This window comes from Fringilla coelebs (genome assembly GCF_963513975.1).
Source record: "Fringilla coelebs genome assembly, chromosome: 3".
NCBI lineage: Eukaryota > Metazoa > Chordata > Aves > Passeriformes > Fringillidae > Fringilla > Fringilla coelebs.
The window spans coordinates 62273415-62297380 of NC_140030.1; the positions used below are offsets into that span (position 1 = coordinate 62273415).

Genomic DNA, 23966 nt, shown 5'->3' on the forward strand with positions numbered 1-23966 from the left:
CTGACACTGGACCGCAAGTAAAGGAAGCAAAACCAGGACGTGTGTGCAGGACATTCTAAATGTTGCGAGTTGCCTTCCTGGGAAGCTGTTAACCACCAGCAGTGCAGGTCAGGAAGTTCTGTGGATCCTCACAAGCACGGGCAACTCACAAGTCGCGGCACCCGCACTCCCCTGAGAACAAGCTTCCCGCTAGCGCCGCCGCACATCGAGCGCCCGGGCCCCAGCGGCGGCGGAGCCGCATCCCCGGGCCGTCCCCGCGCTCCGCCCGGGGCTCACCCCCCTGCCCCGTCCCGGCGCTCCGCAGGGGCGGAGCGGGGAGGGGAGGCGGCGCGGCCGCCCCTCGTCCCGGCCCTCCCCCGGCCCGCCCGCCGCCGCCCCGCCGCCAGGCGTCTCCCCGGGGCCGGGCACCGCCGCGGGGACGGGAGGAGCCGCCACTGCCGCCGCTGCGCTCCCCGGCCCGGCGCTGGGGGAGCGGGCGGCGCCCGCGGAGCTGGGCCATGAGGTGAGCGGGACCGGCGTGCGGGGCCGGGCCGGGGGCGCTCCGCCGTCCCGCAGCGGTGCCGGGGCGCTCGGGGGAGCGGGGGGCCCGCTCCGGGCCGGGAGCTGGGGGGCGGGCGCCGAGCACCGGGGCTGTCGGACCGGGCCCGCCGCCGCAGGAAAACTGTGCCACAGTGTGTCCGCCTTCAGGAGGAGAGTTTCGTCTTTACTTAATTATTTTCCGCTTGTCCCCCTCGACTTTCCTCACGCCCCGGCCGCCGTGCAAGCTCTCCCGCTTGTCCGCCCGCAGCGCCGCGCACCGGAGCCCCTGGATGGGCGTCCCCTCCCGCCCCTCTTGCCTCTGGGCACAGAAAGGCCGCAGGACCGCGAATTGGGAGGAGGAGGGGACATCTCCTCATCTCCCCTTCGTGCCTCTCTCCAGCCCCGCAGCCCTCACGGGGCTTTCAGGGCAGAGCGTGCGGCAGCGGGCGGTGCGGGGACCTGCGTGCGGCGGTGGCACCCCTCGACGAGAGACACAGGTCGTGGTCCGGGAGGTTTGTTCCCGCGTGGAAAAACAACTGCGGCTCCAAGGGTGCGCCCGCCGCTCGCACACGGGTCTCGACGCCTGCATCAAGCCCCGCGCCGACAGAAGCCGCCGGAGCGCGGTTTACACAGTTTTCCATCTCTCTTCAGGAGGCTGACAGCTTGCCGAGGTCAAGCCTTGAGCTGTCATTGACTCGTAGGGGACACGCTACTTTTAAAAAAAAAAATTTAATTTTTTTCCTGCGTGGAAGAGGGATTTACTACATTTACTTCTTTAAATACTTAACTTGGTTAAAATTTAACTTTCAGTTGTATTTTATTTCTCTATTAGAAGTTTGTGTCCCTTTGTCAAATTACAGTTCATTTTGGAGAAAGGTGAATATTGGACAGCCAAACTTTTCTCTGAGGGCTGTTTCTTCCTGTCGGACTTTAACACAACAAATATGTTCCATCTTGCAATGCATGGCCAGGAAGGCAAACTGCTTTTGTAGAAGGTGTTTAAAGTAGTTGATGAAGAGCAAAAGTAGTAGCTGCCTTTAAAATGTGAATTAAACCACAATCTTCCCACCTCAGCTGATATTTTTAATTTATAAAGGATTATATAGGACAGAATCCAAGTCATGTTTTTGTGTACATGATATATCTACATGCATGTTTGTGGCCACTTTGTCTAACATGATGAGGATCTTCATGAATAAATAGAACTGACACATACATCTTCTTTCCAGGAATCAGTAGGAGAGGATGTGCCTGGCATTATTACCAGGAGATTAGCAATCCAGTTTTGACACAATGGGGAAGAGGTTTCCAATCTGAGCACTCAGATTGGATTGCATTGCAGTCGTAAAATTAACGTCAGCAGGTACAACCTGATTCTTGGTTGTCCCAAAGCTTAGCAGAAAATCTGGCTGTTTAAGTCTGAGGTACCTAATTACATGCAGCAGCACAAGGTGTCAAGCAGTCCTGTCCCTTCTTGGCACTTTGCAAGAGTGTCCCTTTTTTATTGTTAGGTCTTCAGTATGCCATTGACCCTGCAACATCTCTGCTGTGCTCTGACCTTTCATCGGGGAGAAATAAAGATGCTGTCATTGGGAATTTCCCTTCGCTGGTCCTTCCTGTCCCTGTTGTTGGTTTGGAGAAGCAGCTGAAGGAGCACTGCTCTGCCTCTGTGCATGGGGATTGGTCACAAGGCACAGCACAAAATGGGGCTGTGCAGGGCAGGTGGCTCTGGGCGGACCGCGGGGACGTGTGCTAAACAGAAGTACAGGTACAGTCACAGGTGACAAACTGTGTTTTTATTCCTCGATATTGTGTGTGTTTGCTGCCCTGGTGCCGCTGTATCTGCAGTATGGTTTTCACCATTAGTGTGTTACTTGCCCTGAATTGTAAGTCAAAGCAGTCAAAATCTCATTTGCAAACCTAATGGGAGCTGAAACAGATCCTGGAGTACTATAACTGTGTAATGGGCTGACTGCCACCGCTTTTTGAATTGCTCAGTGCTCTGACATGTAAATAGGACCTGGTTGTTCTGATCATGCAGATGCTGAAAATTGGTAACAGGATTATTTGTGTAAGAAGCAGAAGATGGGAAGAGTGGGAATAAAAGAGAGACATAAGATTAGAAGGACTGTGCCAGTTGCTCTGGGCCTGTGTATCAGAGAGAGAATAGTGGGAGGTTTGGAGAGTTTGGTACTAAAAAATCACATTAATACAAGAAAGTAATGATTTATTTCTTAAAGGGAGCCATTAAATCATGTAGTTTATTCTCTAAGTTTAACCAGGGCAGGTCACAAATTCATGCTCTCTAACTAAAGGCAATAACTTCTATTTCCTCTAATTTCTATAATTTTCTCTGCATCAAGAACCTCGTGTTGTGAAGTTCTGTGAGCACTTGCATGTCTTCTCTCAGTGCCTGCCCTTCTGCCAGGACTCGGTGGAAAGGAAGCATCATAAGATAATTCCCCTCCCCTTATTGAGACACATTTAATCTACAGTGTATTGCCAGGGCTGGGATCTGATCTGCTGTCCCTCCGTCAAATACTAATTTCTTGAGTGATGATTAAACCCCAAAAAACATTGACCCCCACCCTAGCCATAAGTGAATACACACACTGTACTTGAGGCAGTCATTGTAAGTTTGATGTATTTGAGCACTTGACTTTACACCTAACTTTATGAATCTAACTTGTCTTCTTCAGTAAGAGCAACCTGGCTCACAAGATGTTTTCAAAACTAGAGTATTGCCAGCTAGTTCCCTACTGGCCCCTCTGAGCTTTTATTTTAAGATGTTCCTGCTTTCAAAGATAAGCATGAGTCCAACAAGACTGCTCCAAACACCAAGGGAATTGCAGTCACACACTTCTACTTCAGCCTGTGCCACCGTGCAGGCGGCTGCATCATTTAATTGTCACTAAACTCAGAAGAATCTCTTTGTTCCTTTCTTATGTTGTGTGGAAAGAAGTAGGAAATCTCTTTGAATGATGCCAAGGATACTGCTATTTTGTGATAACTAGCAGGAAATAACAAGAGTTAGGACAGAAAGAAGGTCAGTTGAATTGAATTCTGTATGGGAAAATCTTGAAAGTTGATAATAAAATTTAATTGCACTCATATCCTGGGGATAGTCAAATAAATATTTTGCTTCTAATTTTTTTTTTTTTTTGCTGACTTATCTCTATGCTCCAATGCATTCTTCTGTCTATAGGCTATTTGCAATTTGCTGTGAAAGAGTGTTTTGGTTTCCAAATGTCTCTGACATGACAATCCAGAAGCAAGAGCTATTTCCAATGGGCTTTAGTGTCTCTATGTTTCTCACGTTTCCTCTTTTTTTTTTTTTTTGCTTTTTCTGCTTGTACTGGTTGATCTTTTGTAAAATGGCATGAGTTTCAGTGCTAAATAAGGATCAAGGATGCCTTTGTAAACTATTTCTGTCTTGGAGGCAGAGTAGATCTGCTTTTATGTTTCTGTGTCTTGCACCTAGAGCTCTATTTTAGAAGCTGTTCACAAACAACTTGGGATAGAAAAATATAAGCTTAGGAAAGCACTTAGGAAAATACTAGAGTAGCAGTATTTAACCTGTGCTAACATGCACAACACCAAGGAAATGTAGTGCATTGGGCAATATTAAACTTTGCTCTTCCACTCGCTCTCTTGTTTCCAGGTTTCTGTTGCTATTAATGGTGTTGAGGGACTCTTGAGGAGAATTAAGGATGTCTTCTGTATGAGTGACACATGCCTTTCAGAGAGAACTACAACAGCAAGAGTCCCATGTGATTTTTTTTTTTGATCATAAACTGTCGTTGCAATTTTGTTGGTGTACTTTAGCTGGAATGTTATTTCAATCACTGCAGCTGTAAAATGTGATGGACGTTCTTTGGTTTGTCCTGTCCTGCAGAAATAGTAACTTTAGATTCAGTATGGCTTTTTTAAAGATTACAATAAAAGTGCTGTAAAATTGAGCAACAAACAAGTTATTTATATAGCATTAGAATTCTATTTCACCAGTGCCTTGATAGGTTGATGCCCAAAGAAGACACCAAGTGTCTAATCATTATATTGTCCTGCAATAATAAGAGGTGGAAGGACTGGTGAAGCACATATTAAAGACATAATCAAAGTAGTTCAATGCTTATTTTGTCCCCGAAGAGGTAGATATTACTTCTTTTCTAGGTGGAATTGTCTCTAGAGTCATTGTCACAGATATGGCATGCAGAGAACCAAGGGGAGTTTGAAAGGAAGGGCAGTAGAGATGCTGAACAAAGATCTGCAAAGAGGTAGTAAGCAACAGGCAGAGGGAAGGCAGTAAAATGCTGTAAAGTATTAGCTAAGAAAAAGAAGTTACTAAAAACATAACTGATGCTTGATTGGCATAACACAAGATAAGCTGGTAGATAAAAGTACAAAACCCCCAGAGATATGTTTTGTAATCACAAGTTCTATTTCAATTCAATTTTCATTTAGTCATAGCAACCAGTTTAACTTACTGTGCAGAGAGGCAACCTTTGTAATGCTCCAGAAATATTCCATACAGTTCTAGGATGCTTTGTGACTTCTGTTTTTTTAATTTTTTATGTGCTGAGAGACACAAAAAGATATTAAGCCCTTTTAAAGTGATTAAGACAAACTAAGAAGATGTAACAGAATCTTTTTCTGCTTCAACTGCACTTAGGTATCTCAGCAATCACCAATATTAATTAGGCAAGTGACTTAATATCTCTCACAGTAAGAAAGAGCAGCAGATTATTTGCCTGCTGAAACACTAATTTTTTGTATTCTCAGGGCTCACCCAAGAAAAGACCAGAGCTGCTGGACAGAATGAGTCCAAATGCGCTATGACAAAACCACTCCTCCCTCTTTCAGCGGAAGAGAAATTTGAAAACTAGCTCATGAGGTATCCTGAGTAGATGCATCATTTGCTTCCTGTAAACCTGGCAGCCAGATAGCCCTTCCTCATCCCAGTGGTGACAGGCACTGGAAAGAGATCACTCAGTGTTGGTGCTCAGTGGTGGATGCCAATGAAAATAAGAAAAAATGTATCAGGTGAGGATTTCCACAGTTAGGCTGTTAGACCCCAAATGAAGGTGAATTAAATTTCTCTTGTCCAGGGAAGGGCAACAAAGTTGGTGAAGGGTCTGGAGCACAAGTCTTATGAGGAGCAGCTGAGGGAGCTGGGGTTGTTTAGACTGGAGAAAAGGAGGCTCAAGGGAGACTCTACAGCTGCCTGAAAGAAGACTATGGCCCGGTGGGGTTGGTCTCTTCTCCCAAGCAACCAGCAACAAAGAGGACATTGTCTCCAGCTGGCCCATGGGAGTTTTAGGTTGGACATTTCGAAGGAATTCTTCAGAGAAAAGGTGATTAGACATTGGCATGGGCTGCCAGCAGAGGTGTTAGTCACTGTGTCTGGAGGTGTTTAATGAAAAGCTGGATGTGGCACTTAGTGCCATGGTCTAGTGGACATGGTGGTGTTTGGTCACATTGCACTGGTGGTGTTTGGTCACATTGCACTCAATGATCAGAGCTCTTTTCTCACCTAGTTGATTCTGTGATTCTGTAACTAATAATTTCAGCAAAATGTAGCACAGCCTGGAGCACCGATTCATCACAAGCCAGTGAAACTGATACAAGTCTGCAAAATGTTTTGGTTTCAGTTAACTTGGGTATTCAGGCAAAAATAAGTTCACTGGAAATATTTTGACTTGTTCATGACTCACTTGTTTTTACAAATCTCACACTCCTTTCCTCACAAAGCAAGTAAATATACAGGCTAAGCAAACACATTTACTAAAAAATCTGTGACACCAAAATTCTGTACTTCTGAAAGGTATTCTCAGCTTGCCCTTATTTGAAACCATTTGAGGGGGTCAGAGAGGTGTTCCTGTGGTGACACTCACTATGTCCTGGCTTGGAAATGTGTTGCTTTGGATTTCTAGTTTTGCTTAGAACAAAGGATTGGCGAGGCATTTTGCGTCTCCTGGGGGTTGCAGATGGATCGTAATGATATTCTTGTCACTGGTTGTGCCCGGCAAGGCTTCTGGACCTTGTTACTTCTCACATAGCAGCTGCCAGGGACAAGAATAATTTTCACATTTGGAAATCATCTTTACTTGACTTGTGCGCATTTACATGCTGTTCTTCTCTCTGAAATACTCTTAGTGTAATTGATGGAAGGAACTGTTTCCCTTTTTAATCTTTGAATTTGCTATACCAATTTTTCATTGAGTCTGTGGAGGGCTCTGGCTAATAAAAATGCATCCTAATTTTTAAGCATTTGTTAAATGAAAAGAAGAAAGGCTACCCTGGCCAAAACAGAGAGACTGACAACATAGAAAACAAAACAAAGATAAATGGTAGATTAAATGGCTTTCCAGCCTTTGTCTCACTCTAAAAGAAAAGATAAGGCTTGAAATGATTTTTTTCCTTTAAGTTGTTCTTATTGTTTCAATGATTTGTCAGTGTTCATGCCTGAATCTCAGAACACTTCAAGTCTTTGCAGGTTTCAGGACCTGTGCGGCTAAATATTTACAGATTTGTAGACCTCTAACAAAAATAAAATACTGATTTACAGAGTGTATACTATGATGTTAGAGGTCATTGAAGTGACCTGATTGAGAAGGGGTTGTGGTCTCAGTCCTTTCAAAAATAAAATTACCAGATTTTTGCTAAATTTTTCATACTACTTTTATCAACATCAAAAATCTCAGCATTATAAAATAATTTTCAAATAAGACATTTCAAAAATGAGTATGGACTTCTTGAACTAATAGAAAACAAAGAATATAAATAAGATTGTTTCAGGTGTTTTTTACCCAAATCAAAAAAAGCAGTTCATTAAATAGTTGAGACAATGTAGAATGAGTGTCTTTTTTTGATCTGTAAAAATATCCGCAGGATATATTACTTTGAAAATTTTTACTTGTCAAATTCACTAATTTTTTAACTAAGTCTCTGAATTGTCTTTGTGGTCAGTGATTTGCACTAATAACTTTATAAATTTATTAAGTAATTATCTAATTTAGAAAAACCCATTGTCAGGTTATAATTTTTAATATCAAATTCTAGTTTGATAGCAAAAATGGTTGCACATCTTCTGAGGTGTTATAATTGCCATCATACTTTTAATAATATATTTGGGTCCCTGAATCTGAAATTGCAGTAAATTTGCATTTGAATATCGTGTTTTGACAAGGATATTCTTCAAAGTTGAATCCACAAAGTTTACCAAACAAATTGTGGAGAGTGTGACTTGTGCCTAAGTTTGTCCCAGCAGAGCACTGACTCTTGAATCATATGGGTTCTCACAATGTGAATATGGTTAGCAAGTCATTAGCAACCATTTATTAGAAATCTGTTAGTTTTTTACTAAGATGTAGTAGATGTTGGAGATTAGAATGTCATGGTGCAACAAGGAAAATGCACTTTGGTAGCTGTTGAGGGAAAAACATCCAAGTATTTGATAGTGGGCATTTTTAGATAACCGCAAGTTCTTCCACTTGCAGACCTCACATGCTGTATAAACATCATGTGAATATGTTCATGTAGGTTTTTGTAAATTACTAACCCAGCCTTCTGGTAACTTGGGGTGCAAATGCCAAACATCTGAGTTGTTTCAGGTTCCTTTTCATTAACTCACAGGACCATGCTAAATGGATGTTTCAAAAGGCAGAGTTGGAGGTGAGGGAATGAAGACAAGTGACCTCTTCATAAATTTTAATAAAAGATTGGAGATCGCTTAACTTGTTTTTTCTAAATTATTGTAACTTTTCTTTGTCAAGATCACTTTTAAATGAAGAAATGGTGTTCTTTGCCTCTTTTGCTAGAGCACATGGAGAAGTTAATCAGGTTCCAAGGCTGTCTCTGAAAAATTGGCATACAGACAAGTGACTGCAATAAAAATGCCAAACTGCTGAAATACAAGGTGTATTTTATATCAGCCTGCACTTGGCATTCATTAATCTGTGGTACACCGTATTCCAAGCTCTTTATTTGGTATGACAGGGGATTTAACAGGGACTTGTTTTTAAGTTGTTTTTGTCATTCTGTGGAGGTAGTGGCTCTTCGTTTACCTTCAGTCTCCACATCATTGACCTTGTTATCCTGTTTTCATAATTCCTTTCACATTCTCTTTCACTGAAAAAAAGAACCTTGTGTAGAGAAGAGACAGTCTCCTTTAATTTATTCAAGTTTCAGTTTTTCTGGACAAAACAGTAGAACAACATTGCCCTGCAGGATGAAATTTTAAACGAGCATGAACACTGTGCATGTAATGCCACATTTTTTTGGCTTCTTGTTTGAGTAATGTGCAAGAAGTGGCACAGAATCCCAAACAGGTTTGTATACCATGCAATTCCAGTCCAGACCTCAGAAAGGCAGGAGTCCGGTTATAACTCTGTGTGAGCAGTTGTCAGTATGGGAGAACAAAAGGTTCAATTAATCTTTAGCTGACAGTGGGGAGCAACGTTTTATCTCTTTTTTTATCTGAGAAAGAGGTTACTGGGCTGAATATGAATCGTCTGCATCTATATCTGCTTTTATTCAACAATAATCTGTGAGGCACAATTTGTAGATTTTTGGAGTGATAACCAAAGGAAAAATTAAGGAAACAGCCAAGTAATATTGAGGAACATTATTAAAGCATGCATGCACCATTTGGAGGATTTGGTTACTATTAGAGTTGTGCACCACAGGCATTCTAGGCGCTACTATGAAAATATAACCCCTTACACAAACATACCTTTTAAGAAAAGGCAATAAGAAATCACTCCTCAAGTTACAGTTTAGTTCCAATAGAATCAGTCCCTGACAACTGATGTGATGGCTAATTTCAGTAAATTAGTTCTAATAATTATCCCTTGCCTCTGTACCAAATGAAGTGGTAGCTTGCATTTCCCATGCAGTATCTCGCTCCAGCCAGTCCACGTGTGAGAACAGGAGGGAAAGGATGTGGGTGGTATTGCTGCCGAGTTTGCCACTGACAGGTCCAGCTGCTGTCCAAAGGAAATCTGAGCTTGCAGGTTGAAGGAAACAAATGGAGCAAATGACAGGCAGCTGTTACCCAGTGTAAGTCTTGTAGCATTAATTGAAACAAATCGGCTCCTGCTGTCTTTTCCTCCAGTATTAAGTTCTTAGTGAAAACTTTGCCTGTGCTCCAGAGTTATAAGGATGTACTCATGTTATCATTGCCTACTTCTGGCAGCTCGAGCGAATCTCTGCAGTGTGGGGCCTTTGGGAGTGGAGAGGAAAAAGAAAACATTTCTACCAGCCAAGAAGCTGTTAACAAACAGCGAGGCATATTGTGGAAGAGCATTAATTATGCTTTGCTACATAATTTAGGTATAGAGACATCCGGCTTTTATGAAGCAACTAAAGAGACAAAGCTGCTAAACTGCTTGGAATCACTGTGAAGATCACTTTGCATCTAAAATAACCCAAAAATACCAATATTCTTGACCCAAAATCCTTTTCCAGGTAAAACTTCCTCACTTTTACAAGTTTCTGAACAAAGAAGTCATTTCAGAGCATTGAAATTTAAAACTGCTGAAAGTGTATGAGAGTGAGCAAAACTGAGAAGTGAAATTTGACCAAATAATTTGAATGTGAGTGTTTTTATAATATAGCAGCAACATTGCATCACCTGCTTGCAATAGTGCTTAGGTTGCATATGTTGTAGATAATGTGTAAGATTGTGAGCATTTTGAGGGTGGGAGGTTTTAGATTACCATAATCTAAGCAAGATGTGTGAGGTAAGGTGTTGGCTTCTAGATGACAAATCTGTTTTTATGATTTCCTGAAATTTACTGACATTGCCAAAGTACTGACTAAAAGCGTATCCCCCGCTCTGGTCATGGGAGTGACTCTTGCACCGTGTGGGAACTTGTCTGTTTGTCTGTCTCTGCTGTGGGTTTTGCTCACCACATTTGGAAAGTTTTCAGCTGCTAGTGTGTGTTATTTGTATCAAACTTATGAAAGAAGTGAGTGTTAAACCCCAGGTTTTTGTCAAACCTTTTTTGAAGCCACAGACTTGTCGACTCTTTGGGGACAGCTGCTTGAGGATGATTGCAGGAAAGTACAGGAAATCTCCCTGCTGACCAGTCTGTCCAGCAGAGGAGTGGCAGTGCCCTTGCTGAAATAAGTGTTGGGATGCAGGCTCGAAGTGATGAAAAAGAGTCTAGTCAAGGTATCGAGGGAGAACAGGAAAAAGTGCTTTTTCACGTGACCTTGTACAAGTGGGTTTGGTGTTTATTTTATGCTGGGGTTCAGTCCTGAGTTTCAGCCAGTAGACCAGAGTCCTCTCCAAAGGGCTCATTGAAATGGAAATGGTTTTGCCCTGCTGCTGTGGAATGCAAATTATTTTAGGAATGTTCCTGGGTCTTGAGGCTTTGTAAAGCTCACACTTACAAGATTTATTTTTTTTAGCTCATTTTATCCAATTCTCATAGGAAAATAAGGATCCAGAAAGATGATTGGTGCCTTGATCCTGACCCAGCAAAATATGAAGTGTAGGTTTGTCTTCATGTGTACAAATAGTTCCCTTCAAGTCAATGGTGGGAAAACATAGGAAATGCAGAATTGCTTACTGGATCACAGTCAAAATTCTGAGTGCTTTGCAGAGCCAAAAAACAAGAGCAGCCCTCAGTAAGGCAGGCTGGCATGAGATGCTGTTTGGTATCTTTTCCTAGGAGTTTGTCTCCCTTTTGTTACTATCTCTTTTTAAAATATATATATAAAATAGCTTTTCTTGTTATCAGGGCACTGGGGATGGGCAAAGACTTGTGTTTGCTGCCTTGTCTGCCACAGATCTTCTGCTGACCGAAATAGACCAGTGTCAAGTGATACAGGCTTGGAAAATATGGTGAGAGACAGTGCCATATTTCAGAACAGGAAGAATTTGCTTTGAAACGTGGAGTGGGATTTGTTCACCTTTGTGTTTTTGGTATCAGGGCACAGGATATAAGATGTGTTTACTTTTCATGAAAATTGGGGATTTTTTTTGCTTTAAATTGAAAACAGACTTGGATAGATTAGGTGCCTGTGTGTGGACCATATTTGCTGATGCTACATGTTGAAGTGATCATAAGCAGGTTAGAGTATTGATTGGTTGGTGGAGGGAATGGTTAGGCAGGACTTTTTTATGTGTGCTCGGTGTAGCTTTGCAGAAATATTTGCCAAGGGATCCAAAAATTTTCAACGGGATGACTCTGAAGTCACTGGGAACTGACAGGGCTCTTAGTTGCTTGCATACTATTGCATATAATCTGTGGAGATGTGTATATAGCTATAAAGTTTCCATCAGCAGCAGGTCCAGTTTATGTATAGTGTGTCTGTAAACAAAATTTCAAATGTTATCATGAAGATATACAAAATATCCTTAGTAAATACATTAGAAAAAACATCCTTGAGCACATGACTTTTGTCCATTCACAGTCTACTTTATGATTTTGTACAGTTCTTTTACCTCTGCATAGTCCTTTGTAAAAGAGAAAGACATTACATTTATAATATTGGGTTTTCCTTAGTTTTTACATTCACAAATAAGACTTACTTAGTGCAATATTAGTGAGCCAAATTTCTAGATTATGGACACAAGCTTTCATGTGTTGTACTTCACAAGCTTTTTTGCTTAATCAAGGGAAAAGATGCAGAATCCTGTACATAAAGAAAAAGATGATGGCAAATCCATTTTTCTCATTTGTAATTATGAAATAATACCATGACTTGGAAAAAAACCCACAAGTAATTGTAAAAGTACAAATTATACTATTTTATATTATCAATAAAATGATTTATAATTTCATCTATTTTGCTAGCGAGGGACTTTCCATATGAGAGACTAAAAATGCACAAATGTCACTGTTGATCAGTTAGATCAAACAGATCATATGTTTGAGGGGTTGTACTTAGCATGCACTAAATCCTGGTATGGAGGTACATGTGGGACTAACAAACTTTAGAAAATCTGCATGGGTTTCTTTAAATGAAGATTTATTTTGGCTGTGCATATTAATTTTTCCCTGTTAGTACTCTGGTAATCTTAAGCAATTTCTACATCATTATTATTGTCTTTCTTGTTCACGAATTTGGGAGAAGAGAAACTATGTCAGCAGTTAGCCCAGCACTAGCAGTAGCCAAAAGAACACAAGCAGGGACATCCGTGGAATGCTAATGCTGTGTGATAGATTCTTTGTCTCCTGAAGGTGTTTCTTCTGAGGGATTGCAACCTGAGTCATCAGGTGTGCTGAAAGTTAAACCCCAGCAACTGATTTCTGTGGTGGTGGAAAGAGAGTCCTTCCTGATTTAATCTCAGTGTAAGTAGGTTAAGTGTGGTTTTCCTGTCACATCTTTGCTTGTGCATTTTAGACATCTGCAACTCTATTACTTACCGCAGATGTCTTGAAAAAATACATTTTTTTGTGTTTTACCTTTACTTAGTTAAAATATGATAAGATGTTCTTGGATAACAATGTCACTTACACGAGGCTGTTGTGAACCTATAAATGAGTTGTGCTGGGTATTGTTCTGAGTGTCCAAGGGATAGCAGTCTCCCTTTTCAGCTGCATGAGTAAGGTGGACAGATGACTTCACATAGTGAGATTAGTCTTTTGATGACTGGTTAATTAATGTGCCTCTTTGGTGGGCAGCATGAAACTGAGGTGCATTTGGGGGCTGCATAACATCAGATCACTACAAAGAGCGTGCCTGTGTTGACAGTTGTCTTTGTTTTTGGACATTGTTTTCATGTGGAAAGCAATGTAAGGAATTCTGTAATAACCTCTGAGGACTTGGTGGGGGGCAGAAGCTGACTGGTTCAGAACAGCCATGTTTCAACTCACAGTGGGTTCATAATTCAGAAGCTCTGATCCAGGTCTTTGTCTCTGCATGGCATAAGTGTCTTTTGCAGACAGCCTGTTCTCTTGTTATCTACAAATGGCATCGTGTTGCAAGCGTGAGGGTATCACCCACAGTGTGAAAGCTTTTCCTGTTGCTGCTACTTATGTCTCTTCCCATATCTGGGCCTGCTTTTCCCTTGGCTTTCTGTGGTATGATGCCAGGGAAGATAGATGTACATCTTTTGAAAGAGGTCAGTGGAAGAGCTCTGTCACATGAGCCCACGTGAGAATCCTTGGGTGTTACATGCAGGGCAGCTGTCTTGAACAACAAGTTGTACTCTTACCCTGCAGGCGTTGCAAAGGTCCCTCACACAGTAAGTTTCCCAGCTTCCCTTGGCATGGAGTTTGTTGTCTCTGGTAAAGATGAGCTTCAAGGCCAGGGAAACAAGTGCTTTTTAGTGAAACCTTGTCATTCTCCCAGAACTCTGCAGTGACCTGCAGCAGCTGTCGAAGCTGGAGTCTTTGCTGCCCGTCTTGCTGCCTCCCAGTGTGAACCACTGGTAAGCAAAGTTATGAAGGCCATTGCTGGCAGCCTTCATGGATGTCTTGTGCATCATGAACAGCCCTGTAGGTCCTGTGCAAGCTAGTTTTCCTTGCTGTGCATTTCCTTGTGGAAGTCACCTTTCCTCTGGTGTAGCGGTGATTTTGATCCTCATTGTAGGTCCTCCTCATGAACCATACCTGGAAACTGCTGCCTGTTTTCATTACTTCCATGTCTTCTGCACCAGAACAGAGCAGGTAGCAGTCATTGCCTTTCCCATTGTGGATTCTGGACATCTCAGGGCAGTCCCACCACCGTCGTATGTATCTGTTCTGAGTCATACATGCCCACAGTGTGCCCACTATAATCACTTATAAAACATAAAATGTGTAGTCTCTGAATTTTGGCAATGGTGGAGCAACTGAAAATAACCCAATTCCTAAAATCCTGGCTCCTACACAAAATACACTGTGTCCTTCTAGGCAGTGCAGAACCCATCCCCACTTCCTCTAATGGGTGCAAACTACTTTCCACCTCTACAAAGCATTGAACTTTTCATCATTCAAAGTGCCTGTAATCACTGCTTTGCTATCTTTTGACTGTTAACCATCTATTGTACTTAACACATTAAGTATGCTTCAACCTAAATGAATAAGTTCTTTTCCTGATACCTGAAGCTTGTAAAAACCTCATTAGGCTTTGCCTCACATTTCCTAGGCTGCAATTTTCATATATGGGAAACATCCCTCACTCAGCTTCTCTTCCTCTTCTGCCCATTCATTAATGAGAAAGGAGGATGCTTAAGAGCAGCTGCGAACAACTTCTTTTGATGGTGTGGGCAGCACAGCAAATTTGGCCAATATACCTACAACCCTTTGTCTAAAGGTCGATGTGGTTCATGGCCAGGCACCTGAGTTTACATGGACAAGTGACTGATGCAGCCAGAAACCACCAGGCACCGTGCCTGCTTGGCACAGCATCTGTGGCTGCCACAGCTCTGCGTGTGCTGGAACCCCCTTGGTCAGAAGGCAGCACACTGCACAAGGGGTGCCCCATACCCTTGAAGAAGGAGAGGGATTTACAGTATGGTTTTGTGTAGCTAGGATGACAGGCAGTTCTGGGTCCCTGTTGAGGATAACTGCAGGTAAGAGCTGGCATAGCTTATGAAAGAGCTTGTAGTTCTGCTTAAACTCCCCTGCCCCTGCAAATGCAGGTCAAGTTTTGTTGTACTTATCCTCACCCTGTCAGAGAGAAAGTCTGAACCAGCTGTTGGAAGAGGAGCAGTTCCTCGTGGTGGTGTGCCTGCTGTTCTTCTGTCCCGAGAGTGGGTGGTGTTGCAGCGACTGGGATGCCCTCCCAGAGGCACTCCCTCTTGGTCTGTAGTTTCTGTGCCCTTCCCAAGGGCTAGACTTGTGCACCTGGGGTTGCTGTTGTTAACACTGCTTCATCATAGAATTGTACGGGGGGAAAAATTTCTCAGGCATCAGTGGCCTGTGGAGAAAGACACTTTGGTGATTTACCTCCAAAATGACATCATAGAACAACTCAACCAAAACTCAGTTGGGTGTTCATGGACCACAGTGTCACTGTAACAAGGCTGGATGGAGGATATGTGGGGGCCAGAGAGGGCATAGGCTGAGGCTGCACTTCTCATGACAGGACAGTGCTGCACACAAGATGTATGACAATGAAGGTATACTAATGACTCAAACCATATGGGAGGGAAGAGCTTGTGTTTTGGTGGTCAATCCTGCAGATTGAATGCCAACACAATTAAATCATGTTATCATGAATCTAGTTATTCAGTGAGGGAAATGAAATCTCTATTAGTTGATGGCACTGCTTTGACAGTGATAACATGTAGCCTGCTGTTTCTGGGGACGACAAAAGCTGGTGCCTGTACAGTCACATATGGATGCCATTAAAGTCCACTGTTCCCTCTGCCAGGGCTATATTTTTAGAAATTAACACCACAGAGAAGAGTCTTGCTCTCAGCCAGAATGGCATCAAACTGCAGAGTAGATTTTTTTCAGAAATAAAGCGTTTTCTGGATGATGGAAATCAGACTAGGACACTTGTTGCGTAGGAAGTCTGCTGTCAGCACGCCTGTTATATCTGGAAAGAGGACTCACTGATGTCCCTCTAGAATGTGGGCCCCTTTACTTCTGCTTTCTCTCAGCACAACTCAGTTCTTAAAACCAGCCTAAATTAATTCAGAAGTATCTTACTATTACTGTATTTTTAAAAATGAAGATTTTTTTTTTGACCCGTTTCAGTCAGCAACAAGATACAGTTGTCTTCATCAGAGTCACGTTTTCAGAGAATCATAGAACAATCTAGGTTGGAAAAGACCCTTCAGATCATCGGCCCAACAATTAAACCAGCACTGCCATGTCTCTAAGCACCATATCTACATGTTTTTAAAACATCCACAGGAATGGGAACACTTCCCATGGCAGCCTGTTCCAGTGCTTGACAACTCTTTTGATGAAGAGTTTCGTAATATCCAGCCTAAACCTCTCCTGGCACATCTTGAGGCCATTTCCTCTTGTCCTATCCCTTGTTACTTGGGAGAAGAGCCTCATCCTACCTGGCTACAACCTCCTTTCAGGTGTTGTATAGAGTTATAAGGTCCCCCATAGCTTCCTTTTCTCCAAGCTAAAGAAAGCCAGTTCCCTCAGCCGCTCCACACAAGCTTTGTGCTCCAGACTCTTCACCAGTTCTGTTGCCCTGAACTCACTCCAGCCCCTCAGTCCTCCCTGCAGTGCGGGGCCCAGAGCTGGACACAGCCCTCGAGGTGCAGCCTCCCCATGCTGAGGACAGGAGGCCATCCCTGCCCTGCTCCTGCTGGCCGCACCATTGCTGATCCAGGCCAGGGAGCCATCGGCCTTCTCGGCCACCTGGGCACAGCTGGCTCATGTTCAGCTCCTCACCAGCACCTCCAGGTCCTTTTCTGCCAGGCCCCTTTGCAGCTGCCCTTCCCCAGCCTGTAGCCCTGCCTGGGGCTGTTGTGACCCGAGGGCAGGACCTGGCCCTTGGCATTACTGAACATCTTTCATTCACCCTGATTCACACACACACACACACACACCCCCCTTTAAACACTGCCTTAAACACTGCCTGATTTATACAGGGCATAAAATGGCATACACTGATGTGATTTATATTGCTATTTGTGTGTCCCCTTACTAATACATGCATTATTATTTCTGTAGCTCCAGGTAGCCTTATTCGGTCACTGGGATACCTGTGTGCTGGGGATTGCTCAGACAGCTACAGAAAACTCAGATTCTACTCCTCTGTGCTTATAGTAAAATACAGGTCAAAAACCAGCAGATGAATGGGAAGGGAAAAAGATGAATGAGTTCAGCAGAAAAACCAAAAGTCTCCAGAAGTCCTTCAAGAGAGCAAATAACATGTCTTGCCCTATATTTGGTTAATATTCTTTTTAACTCTGCAAGGGTTGGGACTGTTAGAAATATCAGGCTTAAACACAGAATAGCATGCAATGGGGTAAAATACATGATGCTTGAAAATTCTGTTGTAATCGATGCCTGGAAAATACGTAATAATAAAAGTTAATGAAGATGTGGAATACAGTGAACTGCTCTTAATTAAAATGCATTACATTTATATTGTCAGTTTACATTGTCTGTGAAAGGAAGTGGAATCAGTTTTTCTTTTCCTCTAAAAACAGAAGTTTTTCCTTTTTAGATTTCTGTAGATATGTTCCTTATTTCCTAAAGAACTAAAAGACTATGCATATGATTATTAGCATGAGATATAAACATGAATAGCCCTAGTTCAGAAAACTGATAATTTTTTTCATTTATTTTGTGTAGGTTTCCTTTGCCTGATCTGTAAACATGTCCACAGACCTGCTCTGTAAGTACATTTCCATCATCCCACAGTGATTTTTTTGTACCATATGTTTTTATCAGATTCCCAGATGTACTCATGATTGATGTCTTTTATCTGAAGTATAAAGTCTGCTTTTACATTTACATTTTACATTTGCGTTTCTTCTGGGACATCTGTGAAACAATATTACCATTATAATCAATGGGATTATTCTTGGAGTAAAGCATGACTTAATGTGGGTAAAATTGTAAAAATCTGGCCCAAGTATAAGAACAGACTGGTTCATTGAGATTTAAAATTACAATTCTCTCTAAAATGTTTTATCTATCTTTGGCACAAATACCATCCCAGATTACTACAGAGTGATGTGCTTGGGGTTTTTTAATCATTTTGTGAGTTTAACTCCTGTGCTTCCAAGGCATCATTATCCCAGTCACATCCAGATCTCCTGCCTTATCATTATTATTTGTCCTTCTTAACAGACAAGTGCTATATCCTTATGTTTTGCTGTTGTAACTACCATGGGAGGTTGTTGCTCACGTTTCCCAGATACTTGCACTCTCTCACTCCAGCTTATCTGAAGCATTAAGCACATTTTTTTCTGCTTGTTGATCTGATCTACATGCTCTCTTTTGGAATCCCTCCAGTGCCTCAGCTGCTTTTCTTTATAATTGCCTCCAAGGGCTGCCCAGCTGCACGCTGTGCAATATAAGGGAGGGAAATTTCAGACACACATTTTATCATTTTTCAGTACTTCCTTAGAGGAACAAGGAAAACAGGATTGGGGGTTTTTTTATTGATAACTGCAATCAGCTAATAAATATAAAACCATCAGTGGCTTAATGGAAGATTGCAATTATAAGTGGAGATCGAGTTATTTGTCAAAATGCATTTTTAAAATTTCTTCTGCGAAATGGCAATTTCAGGGCATGCTTAAATACAGAGAGAACTCTAAACCAAGGATTGCAATATGCCCGATTGCATTGTATTCAACAGGCAAAACTATTATCAGGAGTGAAATATTAAGGAAAGCAGAGGGCAGGGTGACTGCACAGGGGTCGTGGTCAAGACTCCTCAGCTGTACTCAGATGTTTGTCTCTTTTAGCATTTTTATCCACTGGCAGTTTCATTTCTCTTTTTTTTAGCTCAGCAACAGTGCCTTTCTTGTGTTCCCCCTAATGATCAGGGAGCTAGAGAAGTTGTCACCTGAGTAGATTCTGAAAGAGTTGGGTGTGTTCTGCTTGAAGAAGAGGAGGCTCAAGGGGATCAAGTCATGGTCTTTCAGTACAGAAATGGTGGTTATGGAAAAGGAGCTGGAAGCAGCCTTTCCCCAGGCATGCACTGTGACAGGACAAGAGGCCACAAGTTGCTTCAGGGGAGGTGCTTGTGGATGCAAGGGGCATTTTCAGTGGGGGATCAATCAAACATTGGAACAGGCTGCCAGGGAAGGGGATACCCACATGGGAAGTATTCAAGGTACAGCTTGACAAGGCCCTGGGTAATGGTATTAAAGGGCCTGCATTCAGCAGGAGTCTCAGCTAGTTGATCATTACAGGTCTCCTGCAACTTCAGTAATTCTGCAGTTGTGTATTTCCTTGTGTTCTCAGCTGTCTTCTGTGCAGCGAGCCGTCATCCCTACCAGCTGTCCCTGGTCTTCTCAGTATTGTACTGCTTGTGCTATGCCAGATCCTGTGATACTCACTCATGTTAGTGGGATGGACATTTGTCTTCTCACTTGGAGACGTGTCAGCGGCCCAGAGGCAGTGCCAGTGCTGAGGGAATTCTCCAGGTCCCAGCTGGTGGGTGTTTGTGACAGCTGGGTAGTGCCTTGGTAAAACATCAGTGCGCAGGAGAATGCTAAAGAATGACATGGCAAATTTGTACAGGTGTGAATTGACTTCAGAGCTTTATGTTTGTCTGTATGTAAATTAATATTTCAGGGCCAGCCTGTGAGCTCAGTACTAGCATATACAAACAAGCAACAAACACTAGGGTGTGTGTGACGGATAATATCTACCAGAATGTGTTCCAGTTAAGGAATTTGGATATAACCAAACTGTTTGGGGAGGAAAAGAGAAGGATATGAAAAGCATTTAGACTTGTGGAGCTGGTGCCAGGTGGTCTCAGCACCAGATCTCTGGCTCTTACTGTTTAGCAGTAGATGTGTAGCCTAACCACCTTAAGCTTGACCATGACATTGTCTTTTGCTACCGCTTGGTTCAACACAAGGTCAAATTTTAGCATTTAAAATCTTGTTCCAGGTTACAGTAATGAAGACAAGATGTATAATGAAAAAAAAAAGTAAAAATTCTAACCAAACTTGAACAAACTCCCTTAAAGTCCTTAGAAAAAAAACCCACTGCAGTCTAGGGCAAATTGCACAAAGAAAATATCATTGTTGCACAATACAAGGGCTGCTGCAGCTAGACCTCAAACTCCAGCAGCTGAGTCTTCAAGCTTGTGGAAATAAATCAGAAAAGCCAACATTCCAGAGAAGTTTCAGCACAATGAATTTGAGGTAGCAAACATTTCTCTGGTTTAGATGGAGAAGCTAAGGAAAAAAAAGACGTTTATGAAAAGTCTGTCAGCTACTGAGGTTCGGCTGGTCGGGGAAGCGGCAGACTTCCCCTGGAGCTTGTTTTTCTTTTTATCCTTGGATGAACTGGTGTGCAGTATATTATGCTGCCTGAATGCAGGGGTTTGTCACGGTTAGCACTGGGGGCTGTCCCAGGAATGCAGGAAGGCGATGGGTGTGAATGGAGCGTGCAGTGGTCGGAGGGGACAGAGCCCGCTCTTCGCTCTTCGGGAAACCTGTTGCTGCTCCTCTCAGCACAGCCGGCCAAAGCCAGGCAGGAAAGGAGGTGGGTCTTTGATCTCTTTGTTGTAGCTGCTCCCTGGGAATTTGCTGAAATCAATGCCCTGTTTTCCTGAAGAAATGAATGGCTATGCCTAACTAGCTTTGTGAAGCGCTGGGGAATTCACTGCTTCTGTTTATTGACAGCTGAAAAGGAGCACATGGTCCTGAATGGGTCCTCCTGGGGAAACAAAACAGAGCAGAGTTAGACTTAGTTGAATACAGGGGCATTTGGAAAAGTCTGCCGAAGGAGGATGACATGGTTCCTTACACCCTGTACTAGCATAGCCTGACTTTTTACTAAAATTGCCATTTACAATAAGGTAAGGTTTGTTTTGATTTCCCATATGTAGTGCGATTATGAAATGTTTGCAGTTCTGTTCTCGAGTGCAAAACCAATGTTTGAGTTGTATTCTGTCATGGGAAATACCTAAGTAACTCTTGTGCTGTTTCTAGCCTCTGTGTGAATTAATTTGGTCTTTATCTAATTAATGATTAATGAATATGAAAAGTATTAGAAAATCAGTATTCAGGTCTTCCAGTCAGGTCCTGAGCATCAATCATTCATGAAAGCTATGATATGTGATTTTTTTATACCTTTGAAAATCAGCTGGGTTGCATCAGATGATTTCTTAACTGGTACAGACTGCTGTGTCAATACTCACACACAAGGCAGTGACTAACAAGAGGACCTGTCTGGCAGAAAATCTGGGAATCTCAAAATCCTTTGAAATGTGAGGATATATTTCCAAACCTCTGTTTCCATGTGTGGACTCCAGGCGAGAGGCAGACTGACCACTACACGTGCTGCTGGCTTTAGGTGTATGTGGTTTTTTGGTAAAGACAGAAAAGAACAGCGAGAGAAGGATGATAATAAAGAAGCAGTATTTTCATTGTGCGAGTCCAGAACAGTTTATTAGACCAAAGGCATTTGGTGTGTAATTCATATGTAAATTTTCTACTGAAAACAGGAGAACAAATTGCCAGAGTTTCTATATTAGTTTCAGTGGTGACTGAAGGAAAAGATTTCTGGGCTCATGCAGTTACAACTTCCAGGTGTGACCCACTTATGATAGCAGGAAAAACCTTAAGTAATGTCATTTCTTCCTTTGTTATTATAAGTGTAAGAACAAGCTCAGAGCAGAGTAATTGCCACCACACAGCCTTGTTCTTACACGGCTGTAGGAATGGCTGGGATTTTGTTGCAAACCCCATTAAAAGTGTCTGTGCATGGGTGCAGTAGTTTGAAAACTCTCAAGTAGTCCCCTCATTTTGAGAGAAATGCTTGGGAAGTTTCATGTTTTGTTGGAATAGTTTGTGTTCCTCAGTCTGCATTTTTTTCTTTGAGTGATTTTGAGCTGGTAATCTTAACTAGTTTTGTTGCATTTTGTGCTTTTCCTAGCAGATAACTTATCTGTTTTTCTTGGAAGAATTTGGGCTCCATATGCAAACATGCTTTCTTTAGATTACTTTAGATTCTTTAGATTGTGATCCTTAAAATGAAAATACATTGCTTAACTGTAGAGCATCAACATGTTTGCTTGTAGTTTCTGCTGTTACGTTTCCAAGATTTTCAGAGAGAAAAAGCAAAAAAAAAAGCAAATGCATTTGTAATTTTGACTACTATGTGGAAACACTGAACTCAGGCAGGCACATATCAAAGTTGTCGGCTCTGTTGTCATTATTGTTATCCGAATGTGTCAAGACTGTTTTTGACCTCACTTAAGTGTATTTATGCATGATAGGCATTGGAAGCCATTAAAATGTAAAGCTAAAGCTAATATAAAGTTAACATTTAAGTTGGACAGGAGATACATTTGTGGGTCCTTTTAGTGCTGTAATCTAGATGTGTTATGAAAACGTTGACCAGTGAGGGTTCCTGGGTACTTGTGGAGGTGCAAACAGAAAAGAATCAGAGTTGCGGAAAGCTCAGTTGATCGGGGCTTGTTCAGTTCGTGTAATGGGGAAGCAAGTGGATGATTCATGTGTGACACGGAAGGTGGCACTTGTTCCCTGTTCCTCGGGCGATAAGACAAGGCAGAGTGTGTTATGTTTAACTTACTGGACTGGAAGGTGCTTAGGCAGGTGTGAGTGGGGAGATGGGTAGGGATGTTCTGGCAGGACAGTTGTCCCTTTGCCTCTTCTAACATCTTTATAAAACATGAAATTGTTTTGGCCTGTTGGCAGTGTTGAAGTGGACAAGTATAAAATATTTGATTTCTAACCAAGAGAGTAAAATATACCAAATACAAGGTAAGATATGTAATCGTACACAGCCTTAAGTAAATATGTATGTTAAATAACCAGAGTTATGTAAATACGTATCTGAGGAATGGTGCATTTCTCCCAAGGTGATGCCTTTAACATCTGTTCATCTTGTTCTTTGAGATAGGAAAGTAAACAGGAACAAATTCTTTGCAACTTTGCATTGCAAGATTGCTTCTTAGATTCATGCAAGAATTTATTTTTGTGTGTGCGTGTGACTTTTGCAAATAATTTTTTTAAAACTACAGATTAATCAGAAATCTATAAAAAGTGTTTGAGTTTTATTTGATCTCAAACTGAGATGACTGTCAGCAGAAAAAATAGAGCTGTATGGAGATACTTTATAATCTGAGTTGAGAGTTTAATCTATAGAAAAAATCTGCAAATTTTTAAACACACAAATTTTTGCAACTCTCATGCAATTCTCTTATAATAATCTATGATCATCTACTTTGTATTTCTGTGTCTTACAGGGCTGTCCTTATGCCTCAGGAGAATAGTTATTTGAAGGAAAATGTACTACACTGCTGTCTAATTTGTTGCTGCCAATCTTATCAGCCTTTTTAAATCGGTCTGTTAAAGAAGTGCAGGTAGAGATAATTTCTTTATTGCAATATCATTCAAGACATTAGCAATTATCATATGGTTCCCCAAAAAAATGGTTTTTGTAAGAAAAAAAAAAATGTTGGATCTTAGGAAAAAGAAAATGAGTGAATGGAAACACAGACATGATACTTGCACATGTGAGTATTTTTCACAGAAATAAGTTTTTGTGTCTGTTCAGCAGCAGAGCTTCTCAATGTCTATGTGGTTTGTTTTAAAGAAATTACTTCATGCCTTAAAAGAGGAGAATAATTTAACAGGGTCATAAAGGCTAAGGATGAGAGTCTCCTACCCATTTTGTTCCCAGAGATGCTGGGAATCAAGCATGCTTTTCCAGTTGGAAATGAAGCAAGGAATAACAGAAGCTTTCTGTTACAAAGGGGATGCATAGTAAGAACTAAAGCTGTTCTGCTAAGCTGTTAATGACCCTTCATTTACAAAAGCCAATACTTTTAAAAGACAACTCCTTCATTTTGACATTTTAGATATATACTATAGG

General features: G+C 41.9%; 1 protein-coding gene across 2 annotated transcripts in view; it reads left to right on the forward strand.

Annotated features, from left to right (window-relative positions):
- Nucleotides 1–379: 379 nt before the first annotated feature.
- The window catches only part of PLAGL1 (PLAG1 like zinc finger 1), a 44238-nt gene continuing 20651 nt past the window's right edge, over nucleotides 380–23966 (forward strand). Inside the window, exons 1-2 of one of the 2 annotated variants that reach the window (XM_084202008.1) lie at nucleotides 380–502; nucleotides 17727–17769. In XM_084202008.1, coding sequence (XP_084058134.1) covers nucleotides 17751–17769 — 19 coding nt within the window. In that variant the 5' untranslated portion in view covers nucleotides 380–502; nucleotides 17727–17750. Of the gene's footprint in view, nucleotides 503–5509; nucleotides 5560–17726; nucleotides 17770–23966 lie in introns of those variants that run through there. The other variant, XM_084202009.1, reaches the window with a different exon arrangement.